At 48.1% G+C, this 21,675-nt stretch overlaps 1 protein-coding gene across 8 annotated transcripts in view; it reads right to left on the minus strand.

The window, feature by feature from the left end:
- The window catches only part of LDHB (lactate dehydrogenase B), a 25,509-nt gene extending 7,182 nt beyond the window's left edge, over positions 1–18,327 (minus strand). Inside the window, exons 1-7 of one of the 8 annotated variants that reach the window (XM_079992907.1) lie at positions 18,270–18,327; positions 15,837–15,910; positions 11,410–11,488; positions 10,745–10,825; positions 5,394–5,525; positions 2,661–2,778; positions 254–427 (exon numbers count right to left, since the gene is read on the minus strand). In XM_079992907.1, the coding sequence (XP_079849033.1) occupies positions 254–427; positions 2,661–2,778; positions 5,394–5,519 (418 nt within the window). In that variant the 5' untranslated portion in view covers positions 5,520–5,525; positions 10,745–10,825; positions 11,410–11,488; positions 15,837–15,910; positions 18,270–18,327. Of the gene's footprint in view, positions 1–253; positions 428–2,660; positions 2,779–5,393; positions 5,526–10,744; positions 10,826–11,409; positions 11,610–15,836; positions 15,997–18,269 lie in introns of those variants that run through there. The other 7 variants (XM_079992905.1, XM_079992910.1, XM_079992909.1 and 4 more) reach the window with 7 other exon arrangements.
- Positions 18,328–21,675: the final 3,348 nt, after the last annotated feature.

The raw sequence follows: 21,675 nt of genomic DNA on the forward strand, positions 1-21,675 counted from the left end.
TGCCGCAAATTGATGGGGAGTTGTAACACAAAAAACCAGCAGAGCATGAGGTGAGGCAAGGCTGGCTTAAGCAAAGATGCCAGGATCCAAAATTATTTCTTGTTTACTGAAGCAGCTGCCTTGTGCATCTGGATTTGTCTGGATTGCAACCAGGCTCTGGAACTCGACTGGCAGTGAGTGCAAGAAATATTTCAGACATAGAAAAGGCCATGATCTAGCTATGGGGGCTGCTCTAACTGCTAGCCCAATTTACCTGGGTTCGAAACCACCAGGATGATGCAGTCCGGACTATGTTTCACAACCTGTGGGATAATGAACTTGAAGACATTCACGTTCCTCTGGACCAAGTCGAGGCGGGACTCCCCTTCCTGCTGGCGGACTCCGGCGGTCACCACGACAACCTTGGAATTAGCGGTGACCGCGTAATCTGCAGGCAAAAATGTAACCGAGAAGTTATCAGGAGGCAGGGCAAAGTTCTGCGGCCTTCCAGAAGTTGTCAGATGACAGCTCCCATCATCCCCAACTGATGGGAGATGGAGTTCAACAACATCTGGAGGCCCAACAGCTGGGTGTCAAATGGGAACCAAGGGGAAGGCAGGTTGAAATTCCCACTCAGCCCTGAAGTTCATTAGGACACTTTGGGACAAGCCACTATTTATTTAAAGGTAAAGGGACCGCTCACCATCAGGTCCAGTCGTGCCGACTCTAGGGTTGCGGCGCTCATCTTGCTTTACTGGCCGAGGGAGCCGGCGTACAGCTTCCAGATCATGTGGCCAGCATGACTAAGCCGCTTCTGGCAAACCAGAGCAGCACACGGAAACGCCGTTTACCTTCCCGCTGGAGCGGTACCTATTTATTTACTTGCACTTTGACGTGCTTTTGAACTGCTAGGTTGGCAGGAGCTGGGACTGAGCAACGGGAGCTCACCCCGTCGCGGGGATTCGAACCGCTGACCTTCTGATCGGCAAGTCCTAGGCTCTGTGGTTTAACCCACAGCGCCACCCGCGTCCCTTAAGAGTTTGGATTTGATATCCCGCTTTATCGCTACCCGAAGGAGTCTCAAAGCGGCTAACATTCTCCTTTCCCTTCCTCCCCCACAACAAACACTATTTATTTACAAGCATTTATAAACCACTTTACACATAAATGGTAAAAAAATAAATTGAAGTGGTGTACAAAATAAAAATAATAAACATGTGTTATCATTACATTTATTATCGGCCCAGTAGGTCCCAGGGTGGGTTATCATTAAATTTAAAAAGTTTGAATATGCTGCAGTTACAGGAATAGGTGGAGCCCTGAAAACACACATCTTGAGTGTCAAAGGGCAAAGTAAACAGGTGTGTCTTCTGCATATGCCAAAGGTTACACAATGAAGGTGCCGGGCGCACCTCTATGGGGGTGGGAATTCCACATCCCAGCGGATGCCACAAAGAAAGCCCTTTCACAATCTATCATCCCCCACAAACTTCTGAGGGAGTTGGAACTCCATCTCCTGATCTTAACACCCAGGAGCGACCATAAGGAAAAAAGCGGTCTTCAAGATCTTTGTGGCCTCGGTCGTTTATATTGAAAACCAGGCAAGCAGTGGTATAAAAGCATATAAAAGCAGGGTTTTCGAGCAAATGAAAATTAAAAACAGTCCAGTCTTGTGCACCGGGGAAAGCCTGTGCAAAAACAGACGCCTTTGCTATCTCTCAAGCTACTTCACCAGGTTGCTGACAGGATACAGAAGACAGCAGGGAGACTCACATACATCAGCCTGGACTCTGTGCAGGATCTTGCCCAGGATATAAAAGAAGCAGGCGAACAGGCGTTGAAAGGTCTGAGGCCCTCCTTTCCACCCACAAGAATAATGAATGTTATAATGGACTGCATAACTGCATGTCCTGGCTATAGACAAAGGTCGCCTGTATGTTGAGATTCATAGTCCCTGTATCAGCTTACAAAGAAGTTCACAGCGAGGGATGGGGAGCCAGCCCCCTCCTCTGAAACCGGCATAGAAACACAAGTTGCTAGCCTCTTAGGAGGTAGTTAAAAACAACAACCCTGCCTTCCATGAAGGAGACTGTTGGAGGACAGTGGTCTGTTCCTCCTCGCTCGCCTGCGTGGAATTTCTGATCACCTATGGCTACCAGGCAAGTTGTGGCCTTCCACTCTTCAGTAGCTCAGGGAAAGAGGATTTCAAACATCTGTTTCCCAATGTGACCTGCTGAGCAAGGACATAAGTCTGGCTCTCCCCCACCGGGCTCACATGGCGGTAAAGGTAAAGGTAAAGGTACCCCTGCCCGTACGGGCCAGTCTTGACAGACTCTGGGGTTGTGCGCCCATCTCACTTAAGAGGCCAGGGGCCAGCGCTGTCCGGAGACACTTCCGGGTCACGTGGCCAGCGTGACATCGCTGCTCTGGCGAGCCAGAGCCGCACACGGAAACGCCGTTTACCTTCCCGCTGGTAAGCGGTCCCTATTTATCTACTTGCACCCGGAGGTGCTTTCGAACTGCTAGGTTGGCAGGCGCTGGGACCGAGCAGCAGGAGCGCACCCCGCCGCAGGGATTCGAACCGCCGACCTTTCGATCGGCAAGTCCTAGGCACTGAGGCTTTAACCCACAGCGCCACCTGCGTCCCTTCACATGGCGGTAAGATATAATATAAAACCTACCCTTGCCCGCTATGATCTTATGTGTCTTAAGAAATAAGCTTCCATGCTGAAGATCCATCATTTCTCCCTTCAGTTTGTCTTCCAGGACATCAACCAATGCAAGCTCATCGCAGAGACCCTGGCAGCGAAGGCGGGGAAAAACCACAGATGTTAAGTATATGAATGATGATGATGATGATGTACCCCACCCATTTGACTGGGTTCCCCAGTTGCTCTGGGAGGCTCCCAACATAATATACAGAAACACAACATCACAGCGGAACATCACACATTAAAAGTGTCCTGATACTTCCCTTGGACTGCCTTCAGATATCTACGCAAGGTTGTATAATTATTTATCTCATGCAAGGGACAGTGTTTGTCCGCTTCCAATATTTCTAATCGCAGGTCTAGAGGAAGTCCATCCTGCGTCCAAACAGCACCCAAGCCTTCTTGCGTTATAGCAGAGAAGAGAAATATTTATACAGTGGACGCTCAGGTTGCGAACGTGATCCATGCGGGATGTGCGTTCGCAACCTGCATCTGTGCATGCGTGGGTTGCGATTTGGCACTTCTGCGCATGCACAAAGTGTGATTTAGTGTTTCTGCGCATGCGCCGAAACCCAGAAGTAACCCATTCTAGTACTTCGGGGTTTCGGTGGTCCATAACCTGAAAAAACGCAACTTGAAGCGTCTGTAACCCGAGGTATGACTGTAATGTAATGTAATGTTGTACCAGCAAAAAAGTGGTAGCAGTCCTGACTTGATTCGCTTTAGGCAAAGTTAAATCCAGGGTTTGCTCCGCTACTGCAGATGCCCATGACTGCTGCCCATGACACCTTGGTCACGCATTCAGCTAACGTGAAAAGGGACTCTGTGCACATATTGATCATCAGGAGAGGAGCCGTACAGAACAGAGCCTCTTCTCAGCCTGGTCAAATTTGTGCAAATTTGGTAGCCCACTGAGCGTCAAGAGTTGTCCAGCTGACGGCTAATGACAAAAAAAAAAGCACCAAGAGAATATACTTCATGCATCTTTATATACAGTGGTGCCTCGGGTTAAGAACTTAATTCGTTCTGGAGGTCTGTTCTTAACCTGAAGCACCACTTTAGCCGGAGCACGATTTCTGTTCTCATCCTGAAGCAAAGTTCTTAACCCGAGGTACTATTTCTGGGTTAGGGGAGTCTGTAACCTGAAGTGTATGTAACCCGAGGTACCACTGCATATTCATAGAGTCATAGAATTGGGACCGCAAGGGTCATATACTGCAACCCACTGCAATAATGCAGTAATCTTTTGCCCAACATGGGGATTTAACTCATGACCCCGAGACTCTCGTGCTCTACCAACTGAGCTATCCCAAGTCCTGGAATCGAATCATGTGGATTCTAGCCCTTGGAGCTTACAAAGCCAAGGATGGGGCTCCACAACTCCCATCAGAGCCCAGCCACCAAGGACGATGGGAGTTGTAGTCGAGCTGCAACAGGAGGAACCCGTATGTTCTTCACACTGTCTGTTATATCGCTAAAGAAGCCCATCCATCACATTCCCCTTTTGCTGCAACAGCGTAACAGAGTAACCAGATGGTTCTGGACTCCCTGCTCCAATCTTCCCTAACCATTGGTCATGCTTGCTGGAGCTGGTGGGAGCCGGGAGCCTGCCAACGCCTAAATGTCACCATGTCAGCCCTCTTTGACTAACCAATACTCCATGGGTAGGCAAACTAAGGCCCAGGGCCCGGATCCAGCCCAATCGCCTTCTAAATCTGGCCCACCGATAGTCCTGGAATCAGCATGTTTTTACATGAGTAGAATGTGTGCTTTTATTTAAAATGCATCTCTGGGTTGTTTGTGGGGCATAGGAATTCGTTCATATATTTTTTTTCAAAATATAGTCCGGCTCCCCACAAGGTCTGAGGGACAGTGGACCGGCACCCTGCTGAAGAAGTTTGCTGACCCCTGCGTTTGTCTCTTACAATGAAATTGACTTAAAGGGAAGATGATGGAGCATCTGTTTTGCATGGTCCCAAGATTCTCCAGGTAGGACTGGGAATGGTCCTCATCTGAGATCCTGGAAGGCTGCTGCCAGACAGTGCAAATGAACTAGATGAACCCATGGTCTGACTCTGCACAAAGCAGCTGCCTACATTCCTAACCGGAGAACCTGCATCTTGCTCCTCTAGATGTTGCTGGAGGACAGTTTCCACCATCCCTCTGCCCATGGGTACCACTTGCATGGAAGAACCTATTAACCAGATTATTATTATTATTATTTTGGTGGGGGGGGAGTCATAATTGCACTTAAAAAGGTAAAGGGACCCCTGACCATTAGGTCCAGTCGTGACTCTAGGGTTGCGGCGCTCATCTTGCTTTATTGGCCAAGGGAGCTGGCGAACAGCTTCCGGGTCATGTGGCCAGCATGACTAAGCCGCTTCTGGTGAACCAGAGCAGCGCACGGAAATGCCGTTTACTTTCCCACTGGAGTGGTACCTATTTATCTACTTGCACTTTGACATGCTTTCGAACTGCTAGGTTGGCAGGATCAGGGACTGAGCAACGGGAGCTCACCCTGTCGCACAGATTCAAACCGCTGACCTTCTGATCGGCAAGTCCTAGGCTCTGTGGTTTAACCCACAACGCCACCCGTGTCCCTAACTGCACTTAGGTCTGGCCATTTATGCCACCCAAACACAGACACAGACACAGACACAGACACACACACACACACACACACACACACACACACACACTGACCTTTTCCAGGACGCTGATGGCACAAGCCATCCCCACTTGACCAACTCCTACCACAGTGACTTTGTTGTTTGGCTTGGTGGCCGGCTGTGCCACGGGTGTGATCAGTTTGTCCTTGAGCGAAGCCATTTTTTGCTGCAAAAAAAGGAGAAACCAGATAGAACAGAGGTTAATTTCCACCTTCAAAACAACCAAAGCACGGTCCTCAAGTGCTTTCAAAAGAAGACTCTAGTTCCTACCTAGATGCAGTTGAGAAATAAACAGGGTGAGCTTGAGACTGACAAAACACAGCACGTGGCCTCCAGACTAATTCATTTCTACCCATTTACGTTTGCCCTACAAATCTGCAACACCTGCCAGCAGTTTCTCAACGTGCGGTTGCGTAACGCCACAAATTGTGGAGTCTCAGCTGTTCCTTTTCATTTAAGTACCTCCCCATTTCATTTCAGTTCTGTCTTCCCTTCAAGGTCAGTGTTATGCACAGGTCTTCTTCCATTTTATTCTCATGATGACCCTGTAAGGTAGGTCAGGCTGAGAGATGATGGCTGGCCCATGCCTAGGAAGGGATTTAGAGCAGCACTTCCCTTAGTCCCAGCCCAGCCACACTGGATTTTATTTTATTTTTGCCCACCAAATACTTCTTCGAGGCATTGCCATTAATTTGCACTAGTACAGAGGTGCTTAAAAGGCGTTAGAAGATGCAAAGCCTTAATTACATAACTATTAATTTGATTTAAAACTCACAACTTCCTCAAAAGGAGCCCAAGGTGGTAAACATATCAACACAATTAAAACTTCTATTAAAAAAAAAAGTTTACAACCCCTGAAAGCAACCACCTGCTCTCAAACTAATAATTTCAGGGTTGCCTTGGACAGAAACCTTCACCCATTGAATGCCTGTATAAGCAGGAATGTTTTAAAACTTCTCCGAGAAGTTACTAGTAAGGGAGGCTAGCACACCACACAATCCAATTTATACCCTTTCCTTAGCAATTCAGCTTCCCATCCTTATAGTCATGTTTCTCCACCGACAATTTCCTGCTGCCTTATACACGGTACTTATAGTTTTCAAACGCCTTGGGAGTTGAACGTTTTGGCGCCCAAACAATCGAAAACCGGAAGCGACTGTTCTGGTTTCCAAACGTTCTTTGGAACCTGAACGTCCGGCGCGACTTCCATGGCTTCCGATTGGCTGCAGGAACTTCCTGCAGCCAATCGGAAGCCGCGCCTTGGTTCCCAGATGTTTTGGAAGTCGAACGGACTTCCAGAACGGATTCTGTTCGGCTTCCAAGGTGCCACTGTACTTCAAGACCTGCTCACGATTTCATTTGGCTAGAATACTGTTTTAAATAGTCCGAAAGGAATTTCCATTCTTCCATGATGATGATGATGATGATGATAGTAATATTTTATTTATATCCTGCCCTCCCCAAAGCCAGGCTCAGAGCAGCTAGCAACAATAAAAATAGCACCGTTTACATAAAGTCACAGTCAGTTAATTGAAATACATTCTAAAATCAATTCAGAATCAAATTAATTGCTACCATTGGGCTAGAGTTCTATGATTACAGAAGGAGAGAGGGGGTCAGATTGTGCCTTAGCCAAAGGCCTGGTGGAACAGCTCTGTCTTGCAGGCCCTGCAGAAAGATGTCAAGTCCCACAGGGCCCTAGTCTCTTGTGGCAGAGCATTCCACCAGATTGGGGCCACAGCCGAAAAAGCCCTGGCTCTGGTTGAGGCCAGCCTAACCACCCTTTGGCCCGGGATCTCCAAGATGTTTTTATTTGAAGACCGTAAGGTCCTCCGTGGGACATACACCTTTCTTTGTTTTGATCTCTTATTTTCGCCGTTCATTTGGCTAGAATACTGTTTTAAATAATCCGAAAGGAATTTCCATTCTTCCATACACCTTTCTTCGTTTTGGTCTCCTATTTTCACCGTCAATCTCTCCACCTCCACATAGTTCTTCAAAATCCGGTCCTCTTTTCTTTGAACCTCGCTTTCTTCCCATTTCTGCACGTACAGAACTCTGGCTGCTGTGGTCACACACATAAACAATTTGACCATCTTTTGGGGGGACTTCTCACCCTATTTTTCCTATTAAGAATGCTTCAGGCTTTCTTGGGGAATAACGATTTTAAACATCTTTTAAAATTCATTATGTATCATTTCCCAAAAGCCAGTTGCTTTTTTACAAGTCCGCTGCATATTTTTTTAAAAAGGTCCTTTCTGCCTGCTGCCACTTCCAGAATTTATTTGATAGTCTTATACAGGCTTCCTCAACCTCGTCGCTCCAGATGTTTTGAGACTACAATTCCCATCATCCCTGACCACTGGTCCTGCTAGCTAGGGATCATGGGAGTTGTAGGCCAAAAACATCTGGAGGGCCGAGGTTGAGGAAACCTGGTCTTATACATCTTGGCTAATTTACTCAGAGTTAGGTATCACCCATATATCATTTTCATGTAGTTTTCCTTTAATGTATAACACGCCCTAATTTTCAAATCTTATTTCCACAGCTTTTCCCACGCTGCCGTATCGATAAAATGGCCCAAGTCCTTAGCCCATTGTATCCAGACTTAACCAGCTCATTTTTTTGTTTTCCATTGTCTTCCACCACTTTTATTGGTTTTCAGAGGTTTGGTTGCATAAATTCTGTCATAAGGTAGAAACGGTCTCTCATGCCTTGTTACGCTGCCGCTTCTACGGGGATATACGCTCGGGATTTATTACCCCTGCTATGCAAAAATCTCCAAATGAATCTGAACTTCAGCGTCTAAAATCCCTGGTAGAGGACAAGGATCCTGAGATCACGTTAAGGGTAGCCAAATTCTGTGCGACTGCCATAAAACTGAGGGAACAAGCTGTGCTATCATAAAGGTTTTAAATGATAATTTTTGGTTATATGTTAGTGACTAGGTTTTAATTTATATATATTTAAACTGTTGCTATATCTGTATTGTCCTTGTTATAAAGGTAAAGGTAAAGGTAAAGGTACCCCTGCCCGTACGGTTCCAGTCTTGACAGACTCTGGGGTTGTGCGCCCATCTCACTTAAGAGGCCAGGGGCCAGCGCTGTCCGGAGACACTTCCGGGTCACGTGGCCAGCGTGACATCGCTGCTCTGGCCAGAGCCAGAGCCAGAGCCGCACACGGAAACGCCGTTTACCTTCCCGCTGGTAAGCGGTCCCTATTTATCTACTTGCACCCGGAGGTGCTTTCGAACTGCTAGGTTGGCAGGCGCTGGGACCGAGCAGCGGGAGCGCACCCCGCCGCAGGGATTCGAACCGCCGACCTTTCGATCGGCAAGTCCTAGGCGCTGAGGCTTTAACCCACAGCGCCACCTGCGTCCCTTTGTCCTTGTTATACCTAATTGCAAATTCAAATGTATCCTGTCAGGGAACTGCCATCGGAGCCAGAGGGAGAGGGAGGGCTCCAGAGGGATTCTGGAGAGCGTCCCAGGAGGGAGAGAGGCAGCCCATCTTCTTGGGAAGGAAATAAGCGTAGCACCAGTGGAGAAGGGGGGCAGATGGGGGAATCGGCGAGGGGGCTCCATGACTCCTCGCCGGAGACCAGCGGGGAGAGCACGGGTCCTCCGCTGCCCACACCCTCCCTGCGCAGAAGGCTTCCACGCAGGGAGAGTAGGCGGAGACTTGGCGTCAAAGAGCTTTGCTGGAAGAAGTTCAAGAAACGCCCACTGACGGATGCTGCCAGCGATTGAGACAGCCACGGCAGGTGAGTGGCTGTCCGGACAGAAAGGGTTCACCCAGGTAACCCAGCCAGGTGTGGCGCCGATTTTACGCACGAGCAACCCCTAGAACCATTACATATCCCTATCGTGTTTTATGACTTCCTTGATATTGTATGTGGGCTGGAACTGGTCTGTGACCGAAATAATAAAATTCATTCATTCATTCATTCATTCAAATTCTGTCATATTTAATTGCTAGTCGCTTTATCTTGCCCAAGGCAACCCAAAGTGACTTACTACCAACCAAGCAAAAACAAACACACAAAGCCCATATAAATACATTGGGAGGGGGGAATAAATCAAAACCTTCCCACCGACTTCTAAAAGGCCACTGATAGAATTGTAGAGTTGGAAGGGACCCCAAGAGCCATCTATAATAATAATAATAATAATAATAATAATTATTATTATTATTATTATTATTATTATTTATACCCCGCCCATCTGGCTGGGCCTCCCCAGCCACTCTGGGCGGCTTCCATAGAAACCAAAAATACAGTAAAATATCACACGTTAAAAACTTCCCTGAACAGGGCTGCCTTAAGATGTCTTCTGAATGTCAGGTACTTGTTTATTGCTTTGACATCTGATGGGAGGGCGTTCCACAGGATGGGCGCCACTACCGAGAAGGCCCTCTGCCTGGTTCCTTGTAGCTTTGCTTCTTGCAATGAGGTAATTGCCAGAGGGCCCTCAGCGCTGGACCTCAGCGTCCGGGCAGAACAATGGGGGTGGAGACGCTCCTTCAGGTATACTGGACCGAGGCCGTTTAGGGCTTTAAAGGTCAGCATCAACACTTTGAATTGTGCTCAGAAACGTACTGGGAGCCAATGTAGGTCTTTCAAGACCGGTGTTATATGGTCTCGGCGGCCGCCCCCAGTCTCCAGTCTAGCTGCCGCATTCTGGATTAGTTGTAGTTTCCGAGTCACCTTCAAAGGTAGCCCCATCTAGTCCAACCCCCGGCAATACAGGAATAAATACCATATTTTTCGCTCTATAAGATGCACTTTTTCCCTCCTAAAAAGTAAGGGGAAATGTGTGTGCGTCTTATGGAGCGAATGCAGGCTGTGCAGCTATCGCTGAAGCCAGAATAGCAAGAGGGATCGTTGCGCAGTGTTCTGGCTTCTGGGATTCAGAATATTTTTTTTCTTGTTTTCCTCCTCCAAAAACTAGGTGCATCTTATGGTCGGGTGCGTCTTATAGAGCAAAAAAATATGTTGGTTAAAGGCCAATGGCCTGGTTGAAGAGGACCGTTTTCGCCCGGCGCCTATAAATATGTAAGGAAGGTACCAGGCGAAACCTCCCTGGGGAGAGCATTCCACAAACAGGGAGCCACCACGGAAAAGGCCCGTTCTCGTGTTGCCACCCTCCGGACCTTTTGTGAAGGCAGCACACAAGAAAGGGCCTCAGAGGATGAACACAGAATCTGGGTTAGTTCATATGGAGAGAGGCGGTCCTTGGGGTATATATTTGTTGAAATATGAAGCAGCACATAAATTAATTAAACTAACTAAATAGACATACGCTGTTCAGTAAAGATTGCTTTTTAAAAAGTTGCATCAGCATTACAAATCAGCCCCCGAATGTTACTAGTCTGCAAACAAACTTACTATTCCGCTGCGATCTGGCAGAGGGCGGGCAGAGTGCTGAGTAGGAGGAGCTTCCTCTCCTGTGGCCCTGATTTTTTCCTCCTAAAAAGTAAGGGGAAATGTCTGTGCGTCTTCTGGAGTGAATGTGTGGTCCCTGGAACTGAATTGTCCAGGGGCAAAAAGCAGATTGTGCACTCTCTCTCTCTCTATATATATATATGGAATGGGGTGTTGAAACAAAGCCGCTGAGCACCTGATCAGCAAGTGATCAGGGAGGGAGATAAGGGACTCTAGAGATAAAGGAGGCTGCCTGGGAGGGGGCGGTAAAAGCACATGGATCCTCAGGATTTTTGCACTGGGTCACCCAATTCACCATCAGATCACATAGCTTGTCTATGGCTACAGCCTGCACCAAAAAAATCAGGCATCCACTGTTTCATGGGGCAAAAACGTGGTTAGAAACAACAGATCCACGTGGATCCTCAGGATTTTTGCACTGGGCTACCCCAAACTCACCGTCAAATCACATATCATGTCTGTGGCCACAGCATGAACCACAAAAATCATACATCCACTGTTTCATTCAGAATATATTTTTTCCCTTGTTTTCTTCCTCTAAAAACTAGGTGCGTCTTATGGAGCGAGAAATACGGCAACTACAAAGGTGCTCTTGCCCTCCTGCCTACCTTCTCTTGAGGGCTCCGATACGGAGGCCAACTGTTGCCGTCGCTGTCGCTATCACTGCCGCTGCCGTTGCTATACGTGCTGAACACGTAAAGAAAGCAAGTGAAGTCACTCATACTGAACTGCCACTGGCTCTAAGGCAGAAAAGACATGCTGGCAACATAAGGAGCTGACAAGGTCCCTGCTCAGAAAGGCTTACAGTCTACAATAACAGACAAAACAGGAACAGGGGGAGAAGTCAAAGGCTGCGTATATCTCCTGCACGCTTCCAGCACAGGCTGCAGGAAGGGGGAGCCCTCCGTGAACCCAAGCAATAGTTGGAAGAGACCCTGTGGGTCATCTAGTCCAACCCGCCCCCCCTTGAATATGCTGACTTCCATTCTTTTTTAAAAAAATAATTTTATAAGTTGTCTGTCCTTGTTGCTCAACTTGACCCTTTTGCATGATTTTGTATTTTTTGTGGCATTTGTGCACTGTGATCTGCTGTTATTTTGTTGATTATAGATTAGTAATTCTTTATTGTAATTGATAAGTGTAAACGGCTAGATTATTGATGTTTAATTTTACTGTTTCATATTGGATCCTAATGGATTGTTGAGTATTGCTTTATTTGATATAAGTTGTTTATTTTAAAGCCATTGTGGCTTTTTATGTAGGATCTGATCGTTACTATTAATTTGTTGATGTTTTATTATTATTTTTATGTGTGCTGGAACCCGTGCAGAGTGGCTGTGGCAACCCAGCCAGATGGGTGGGGTATAAATAATAAATTTATTATTATTATTGCTGTCTCAAACGGGGATCAACACCACGCTCTGACCAGTTGAACTAGCTAGACCGATTTCTGATCTCCATGTTGCATAGGATGCAGTTTTCAGTAGCTCTCAGGGGGTTGGGAAAGGGTAGGGTCCTGGAAACTATGGCCAGGGGGTGGAAGTCAATAGTAGAGCACATATTTTGCATTCCAAGTCATAGTTTTGATTCCTGGTATCTCCAGGTTAAGACCCTTGTCTAAACCCTGGAGAACCACTGCCAGCCAGTGGAGAGCAATGGGGGGGGGGACCTCAGCCTAGGGGCCAAATTATTATTAAATGTGGCCTCCAAGCATCTCTGTCTGGCCCTCAGGACCCACCCCACTTCTCCCACAGGCCACCCCTTTCAGCAGCCCGGCCATGCACCCTCCTCGAATGTTTCTGCCTGACTGGGATGTGTCCCTGAACTTTGACAGAATCGTGGGGTTGGAAGGGACCCTGAGGGTCATCTAGTCGAACCCCGTGCAACGCAGGAATCTCAACTATAGCATCCATGGCAGAGAGCCATCCCTCTTGGCTTGGTGGAGATCTGTGCTTGTGTAGAACCGTCTAATTCAGGCTTCCTCAATCTCGGCCTTCCAGATGTTTTTTGGCCTACAACTCCCATGATCCCTAGAGCTAGCAGGACCAGTGGTCAGGGATGGTGGGAATTGTAGTCTCAAAACATCTGGAGGGCCAAGGTTGAGGAAGCCTGGTCTAATTTTTGCATGGGTGGGATGTGGCCTGCTGTAGAAACGGTGGCCTTTGTTGATCCACCCAATTTTTTCCCCTCTGGCCCTCTCCACCACTGGCAAGCAGCCCTCTGAAGATTGCCTATGAGGGAATGTACCCCATAGGCTGTAAATAATAATAATAATTTATTATTTATACCCTGCCCATCTGGCTGGGTTTCCCCAGCCACTCTGGGCGGCTTCCAACAGAATCTTAAAATACAATAACCTATTAAACATTAAAAGTTTCCCTAAACAGGGCTGCCTTCAGGTGTCTTCTAAAAGTCAGATAGTTGTTTATCTCCTTGACATCTGGTGGGAGGGCGTTCCACAGGGCGGGTGCCACTACCGAGAAGGCCCTCTGCCTGGTTCCCTGTAGCCTCACTTCTCGCAGTGAGGGAACCGCCAGAAGGCCCTCGGTACCGGACCTCAGTCTCCGGGCAGAATGATAGGGGTGGAGACGCTCCTTCAGATATACTGGGCCGAGGCTGTTTAGGGCTTTAAAAGTCAGCACCAACACTTTGAATTGTGCTCGGAAACTGAATTACCGCCCCCCCCCCCCCCCGTGTCTGCCCTTGGCATACAGCCTTTGCAGAAACAGTATTCCCCTTAACCCAGAGATGGAGGTCCCATCTGTTGGTCCAAGACCAACCAGTTGAAGTCCAACAGTTTCTCAACCTTGGGTCACAAGATGTCATAGAATTGTTTGTAGGGACCCTGAGGGTCATCTAGTTCAACCCCCGGCCATGCAGGAATTGGACTACAACTCCCATCATCCCTGACCACTGGGGTCCTGCTAGCTAGGGATGATGGGATTTGTAGTCCAAGAACATCCAAAGGCCCAAGGCAGCCAGCGGCCGACACAGGAGGAATGAGGAGTACAGGATGATGCAGAAATGTTTCAGGAGAGCAGCCATTGTTGCTAGTAGCCACTGACAGCCACTGTCTAGGTTCTCCCTCAGCCAGGTGAAAATAACTAGGCCTCAAAGGGATGCCTCATTCCTTATCTTCTTCTGGTCTGGCGGCTTTTGGAAGATCTCGTTCCTTCCTCATTCCTAAGTTTTATGCTCGATAGCAGTAATTATTATTCCTGCACCATTTCCCACCTCTCTATGCCCTCCCCTGCTTTTGTGCATTTCTACTCCATCTCCCAACATCCCCAGCCAGCAGAGTAAAAATCTTGCCGGCTCCCTCCTTGCCGTCTTCCTGCAGGGAGTTGAAAACGTTTTATTCCAACTGGCTTTTGGGAACAGACTGATCTTAACGAACGGCATTGCGCCATGCTGTTTTTTCTGAAATTATCTGTATGTTTTTAATAGATTACATAGTTTTAATTCTAGCCACATATGACTGTGTTTTTTTAGCTGCTTTTTTTTTTATCTGTAAGCTGCCTGGAGTCCTTATGGGGGGTAGGGTATAAATAAAGATAATAATAATAATAATAATAATAATAATAACAACAACAACAACCTGGAGGGCACCACATTGACATCCCTTGCTCTGAGTTATAGAACTCTGGACCATACCACAAATGTGCAGGGGTCATATATACCATATATACCCCCCCCCCTCATTCTCCACCCCCAGTAGAAGATAAACTTCCATTCATGCTGCAAAGCTAGCAGGATCATGGACAGAAGGACAGTGCAGTTGGGCTCTGACGGGGCACTCATGACCTATGGCAGCCACAACACGCCTCTTCGTTCCAAATTCACGTGGCCACCCGTTCTCACAGCACCGGCGCGCCTTGCAGGCTGCATCGCGCGAGGCTCTTGCGCTCCAGCGCGCGCAGGATCCCGATCTTGGCCTGGGCAAGTCGGGCAGAATGCGGCCCGGCCTGGGGGCCCTGGGCGCTCAGCGGGAAGCGTTTTCCACGCCTGCCTCACCCGATTCTGCTAAGAAAAGGCAGGGGGGGTGCGCATTTCGCTGCCCCCCCGCCTAGGCACGTGATGCCTTTGCGCTCCTTCATTTTTTGGGAGGGTTCTTCCCTCTTGCAAAAAGGGATGAGCAGCCTCCCCCAGCGGATGCTCCCCGTTTTGAACACGCGCATCCCACCCCAAGTTGGCAGGGCCATTTCAAGCACCCGGGGAGATTCTGCTGTTGCAAAAAAATAAAAATATAACTGCTTCCTTTCCCCTCCCGCTCTTTGGCAGAGCACATGCGAAGGCACGAGGAGGCGCCGCGATGCGCAACAAGTTTTCTTTTCCTCCCCCGCGTCTTCCGCGATGGTTGCCTCTGTGGCCCGGCCTCCCTTCCTCCTCCTCCTCCTCCGCTGAGCCAAGGCCGGCCCGAAATCCTCTACCAGGAAGAATTAAAAATGCAATTCGCAAACCTTTAAAATGCAACAAGCCTGTCCCGGGGAATCAAAAGGAAAAGGCGGAGCGGGAGTTGGGTAGATTGCGCCTCTAACCACTAGGCCACCGCTCCTCTGGGCGGAAAGAAAAGGCAGGGCAGGATCGTCCACCCGGAGCCTCTTTCCAACGCAAAGGAAAAAAACTACTCGCTTTTTACTTTGCATCAGTCATTTTTGCTTTTTGTAAGTCCTTGATTCGTTTTGGGGAGAAAGGGCTATATATATTTTTGCAACCGCATTGACCTTTAGAAATAAGGGAGGGGGACACACGATGCAAAGCGGGGGGGGGGAGAGATGGGGAGGGGGAGATGGCTCAAGACCCCAGAGGGCAAGAGATCGACCTCCAACCCCCCTCCTTCTCACTCTTTCGCACACGCGAGCGCCAGGCCACGATGCGCAGGAGAGATCTCCCCTAACCGATCCCTCCTCACCCATTTGAAGCGCTTGAGTCCATCTTCCATTGCCAAAGGCTTGGGGGGAGAGAAGATGGAGGGCCACCCCTTCCCCCCCCCCACAAAAACAGAGGATCGGTGCGTTTGCTATGTGATACCCACCTCCGGGGTTTGTGTGCGTGCCTAGGACCGGCTTAGCAGCAGCAAGAAGACGAGGAGCGCAGCTGAGGCACAGCCTGGATGGAGGAGGGGAAAGAAGACAATGTCAGCCGGGCAAGGGGAAGGAGGCGGATCCGGAGCCGCTCCGCGCCGCTTTCCTCGGGTTACGCTTTTGTGATTGGAAACCAGAGCCCCGCCCGCCCCCTCGGCTGGCGCAATCCTCTTCAAGGACGGCGCGCCAAGGGTGAAGCTGGTGCGCGCAGCCTCGGTCCTCCTCCAAATTCCTGCCTTTCTTCCACCTGCGCCTTGCCCCCCCCCAAAAAAAAGAGAGGAGAGAAACGACCACGTGGGTGCTTGCACCCAGACGGGGAGGTCATCGGGCCTCTGCTCACGCCATCAGCAACCCCCCCCCCATCATACAATGCAGCTTTGTTGTTCTGGCTCATTTTTATTTATTTATTCCGGCCTTTTCTCACCGGCAAAGCCAGAAGCGGCCTGCTAGATCTCCGCCTGCGGCTGTTGCAGACAAACACCTCGTGTTTGCCTTAAGACGCCTTAATTCATGGCGTCGGTTTTCGCAGGCTGCGTCTCATAAACTCGCCTGCGCCATATAGTTGCAGCAAAATTGTACAGTACTGCTTTAGCAGTGGGGTGTCATGGGAAATGTAGTTTCCTAAGGGCGCAGAAATGCCAGATCTACAGTTCCCAGGTGGTGCGCCATAATAGGGCTGCGGGCTTCAGAGATGCTACAGGACTCCCGCTTCACGTCGCTTTTGCAGAAACAGACTAACAATGCAGCTAGTCCCTCTGGAGGTAGGAACTAGGAAAAGTCTTGTGGCAGTTTAAAATAGCAGCTTTTTACTGTAGCTTTGAAGGATACAGGAACTTTCGTGGCAACCAATCTTTAAGATGCCACAAGAGTTCCGTTTGTGCTGCAACGGGCTTATTTATTCAGTGTGAGCACCTTGAATTAAGTCCAGGAACAAACGGGTTATACGAGTTCTAAATTAAATGCTAGCCGCTAATCTGGCTGCTGCATTTTGCACCAGTTGAAGTTTCCAAGTTGTCTTCAAGGGGAGCACCACGCAGAGTGCAGTGCAGTAGTCCAAACTGGAAGTCCATGCTGATCAGCTGATTGGCAGTAACTTTTAACCACTGCTTGGATCAGCTTGGGCCTTCCCTTTGCAGCTTGGCTGGAACTCAAGGCATGCTGTAAAGGAAAACGGGCTACCTGACGCCAAGGTGATGCCAGGTGACTGACAGGTGGGTGTGGGGGGGCAGAGGAACCCAGGATCCAACCAACCAGCTGGAAAAAGTTACCAGTCCCTGCTGTACCTGCATGCTTCCACATGCCCCTCTTTAACCTTCCAGATCTAGGGCCTTTTTTGGGAAAGTTGGGCTTTTTAACATCTATGCAACAGACTGAAATCAAAAGGTGTCTTGTCATCAAAACATAGGTTGCACCTATGAAAGTTGCTTGTTTGAGACTGGAGTTGGGACTTTTAATGTGTGTGGGAGCTCTTCCACTGAATCCTGTGCCACCAAACTGGTATTCTGCACATCTTCTGTTGCAGTTCCCCCCCCCCCCCCCATTCTTATATGCCAATATTTCATGCAGTAAGAAAACTGAGACGATATGCAGAGGGACAACTTGTGCAAGTTTCTCCCCCAAGCCTGGCTGACCACACCCAGCTGCCCAGCTCCTTGGCAATCTACAGTACAGGGAATAAATATACAGTACAGGGAAAAATACCCAGAGGAGCCGCATTGCTACTTATCCCAAATGTCCTTCAAATTAGAATCCTGGCACCAGCCATCAGGATGCCGGGAATTCTTCGAGAGAATAAACACCACTGCAGGAATCCCAGCGGGCACAAATTTCGCACCGCAAAACTAGTTCATGTGCCAGTTTGGCTGGAGTCTTTGCTCACAACAGCAAAACTCGGAGCAGGTATGGCACATCTACGTAGGCAATCGATTTGGGAGTATATCTCCAAAGGCTTTCAACCATTTTGGGTGGGTTTTACTTTGTTTTTTATCCCTTTTTATACTGTTCTTAAGAATGCTGTCATGAGATTGCCTCACTTCCAAGTGTGTAGGTGACATCTGGCAGATGTTCCGTGCTGCGGCAGAAGCACTCTGCACACGCCCAGATGTCCTTTCCTTTATTGCACTTCATATATTTTTAAATTTTTATTAATATGAACACACAGAAAAGATAGCAAAAGTGATGTGTAACAGATAAAAATGCCTATAGAACTAGAAAAAATAAAAAAAAAAGGTGCAATGGGGAGGAAAACCGAGAAAACAACTGAGAATACAGCACCGCATTCAACTGGAAATATATATTCCACATGCTTATGACGGCTGGGTAGGTGGAGATAACTTCAAGGCCAACAGGACCTGCAAGAGCTTTTGACCTTTTGTTTTACTTACACCACTTATGTGCTCTGCAGTCTCCTTGGCATGGTGGTCAGTCCAGCCCTGGTGTGTGCTGCAAGCAGAGAGCAAGAATCAGGATGGTGCCATGAAGCAAGATGCATGCAGATGACTCAAGCAAGAATTACCGGGGAAGGCAGTGTGGAGTCATTAAGCAACCTGACTGTAAGGGGGGGGGGATTCCTTGCTGGTGACAAACAAGGTGATGAACCAGATTCTGAGCAAACTCCAAACCCATGTTCTGCGTCACCCATGGGAAATCTGGGGGCATGCAAAGCTTGGTGACCCCACTTGTGGTGGGATTCCTAGCAGTGCTACACTGCTATCAACCTATTCTGCTAGCCAGGTTTCACCTGGATATAGCTCTAAATTAGGAGAAAACAAGTCAAGCTGAATGCTTCTTATGAATAATCCTAGGCAAAGTATAAGAATCACTAGAAGTGGCCTTAGCAATATAGTCGGTCTAGTTCAGTATCTTGTTTTAAGAATACTACTACTACTACTAATATTTTTACTATTTATATGCCACCCATCTGATGGGGTTTCCCCAGCCACTCAACTAATTATTAACAACACAATAAAACATCAAACATTAACAACTTCCCTATACAGGGCTGCCTTCAGATGTCTTATAAAAGTCAAATAGTTGTTTATCTCCTTGACATCTAATAGGAGGGCATTCCACAGGGCGGGCAACACTGCTGCCTTGTTCCCTGTAGCCTCACTTCTCACAGTGAGGGAACCTCCAGAAGGCCTTCGGAGCTGGAGCTCAGTGTCTGGGCAGAACAACGGGGGTGGTGATGCTCTTTCAGGTATACTGGACCAAGGCCATTTAGGATTTTAAAGGTCAGCATCAACACTTTGAATTGTGCTTGGAAACATGTTGTTGTTTAGTTGTGTCGGACACTTCGTGACCCCATGGATCAGAGCACGCCAGGCACTCCTGTCTTCCACTGCCTCCCGCAGTTTGGTCAAACTCATGCTGGTAGCTTTGAGAACACTGTCCAACCATCTCGTCCTCTGTCGTCCCTTTCTCCTTGTGCCCTCCATCTTTCCCAACATCAGGGTCTTTTCCAAGGAGTCTTCTCTTCTCATGAGGTGGCCAAAGTATTGGAGCCTCAGCTTCAAGATCTGTCCTTCCAATGAGCACTCAGGGCTGATTTCCTTCAGAATGGAATTTGATCTTTGAATGGATTTGATCTTCTTGCAGTCCATGGGACTCTCAAGAGTCTCCTCCAACACCATAATTCAAAAGCATCAATTCTTTGGCGATCAGCCTTCTTTATGGTCCAGCTCTCACTTCCATACATCACTACTGGGAAAACCATAGCTTTAACTATACTGTGCTACCCCTTCATGGATCACTGCCTTGCCGTGGTGAAGGCGCTTGAATAACTCAGAGACGCTATGAGCTATACTGTGCGGGGCCACCCAAGATGGACATGTCATAGTGGAGAGTTTTGACCAAACGTGATCCACCTGGAGCAGGAACCGGCAAGCCACTCCAGTATCCCTGCCAAGAAAACTCAATGGACAAAGACAACTGGGTCAGAAACGTACTGGGAGCTAATGTAGATCCTTTGGGACCAGTGTTATATATATGTTCCCGGCGGCCGCTCCCAGTCTACCTGCCACATTCTGAATTAAAGGCCAGGCTCTCGTCCATCATTCTGTTCTCTCAGTGGCCAATCAGATGCCTCTGGGAAGCCCACCAGCAGAAAAAAAGGAACACAAAGGCCACTAGCAGAAGCCCATCAACCCACGCTAACATGGTCCATGGTCAGGGATGATGGGAGCTAGAGTCCAGCAACATCATAAGAATATAAGGGCCTGTTGGATCAGATGACCGGCCCATCTAATCTCACAGGAGCCAGTCATATGCCTGGAGGAAACATGAAGGGACACAGATTTCCTAACTTAGATAACATCTGTATCTGAGGGGCAGATTTATCCCATACAGACAACCTTCCAGATGCTGTTGAACAGTAACTTCTATCAGCCCCAGCCAGCAACATCTGAGGGTCTCCTAACTCCAGTTCAGTTTTTTGGGCTAGTTTATGGAGTACAACAAACCTACCTCTTTTTTCCCCTTCCCCTCTCTCTCTCTCTCTGTCCCTCCCCCCCTGCTCCCCTTTGTCCTGTGTCCTGAACTGGACTTTTCATGATTTATATGCCATGTGCTTTGTGATGCATGTGAGGCAAGGACAGCCATCCTGACGCATCACAATAGCAGCTTCCCAGGGTAACTGTGGTTAGGGCTGGGCACCTGTGGGAAATTGTAAACAAAAGTGCAGGGGAGCTTAGAGTGAACAGGAATGGGCGGTAAAGAACATTCAAGGTGCAGAGGTTCTTTCTGGGTAGAAAGTGAGATGCCCTCCCAAGAAACAGGGCATGACAAGACAACAAATAGGCATTGAACTCCAACTCCAACCACCTGATACCCAGTTCTGACCTCGAGATTAGACCATCTTTTTAGCCCACCTGGTCTTGCCTGTAGTCCATGCTCTTGACGCAAAGTCCTTGATAAGCTCTATCAGGAGGACAAGAGAAGAACCAAAAAACCAACACATGTTATAAAAAGGAAGGAAGTAGCCACAATCAGTATTACATCCAATCTTTAAAGACTCCAAGGAACATATCTTCAAATTTCTCCTACCAAAGTGAAGTAAAAAATAGCCCACTTTTCACAAATTTGTTCTCTTGCATTCTCGTTTATCACAAGTACAGCATGTTAACGTATCATCACCTTGTCATCTCATATTGTGACAGAAGATGGGGACTTCCCCCCCCTCAATATTTTGAGGTCAGTGTTTGAGATGCTATTAGGAGTTTGGGGACGATTTCCACATCCTTCCAAATAATTCAAAAGTGTGTCGGTTGGGTTTCTCGGAATCTCATTCCCAGTAATTTGCTTGACTTGTTGTTCCAATACTTGTAGCTAAAAACGTTGATGCTTTCTACATCCCGAAAAGAAGTAGCTGTTTCAGTCTCCCATTTTGCCCCAGCTTCCACCTGCGATGGTGTTATTTACTCTTGGTTCAGTGTGTCTAAAGGTCGCGCGGTGCCCCAGATAACCGTCACCAGTTGTACAACGTCAATTAAACATTGCAAATGTGAAAAAGAACAGGTTGATCGCTGAAATTTAGAACAGCAGGTACAACAGGGGAAACTAAATGGAGGGATGCCTTTACAGTGGTACCTCGGGTTAAGTACTTAATTCGTTCCAGATGTCCATTCTTAACCTGAAACTGTTCTTAACCTGAAGCACCACTTTAGCTAATGAGGTCTCCTGCTGCCGACCGCGCCGCCGGAGCACAATTTCTGTTCTCATCATGAAGCAAAGTTCTTAACCCAAGGTACTATTTCTGGGATAGCGGAGTCTGTAACCTGAAGTGTCTGTAAC

Source organism: Podarcis cretensis (assembly GCF_951804945.1).
Source record: "Podarcis cretensis genome assembly, chromosome: 10".
In the NCBI taxonomy this organism is placed as follows: Eukaryota; Metazoa; Chordata; class Lepidosauria; order Squamata; family Lacertidae; genus Podarcis; species Podarcis cretensis.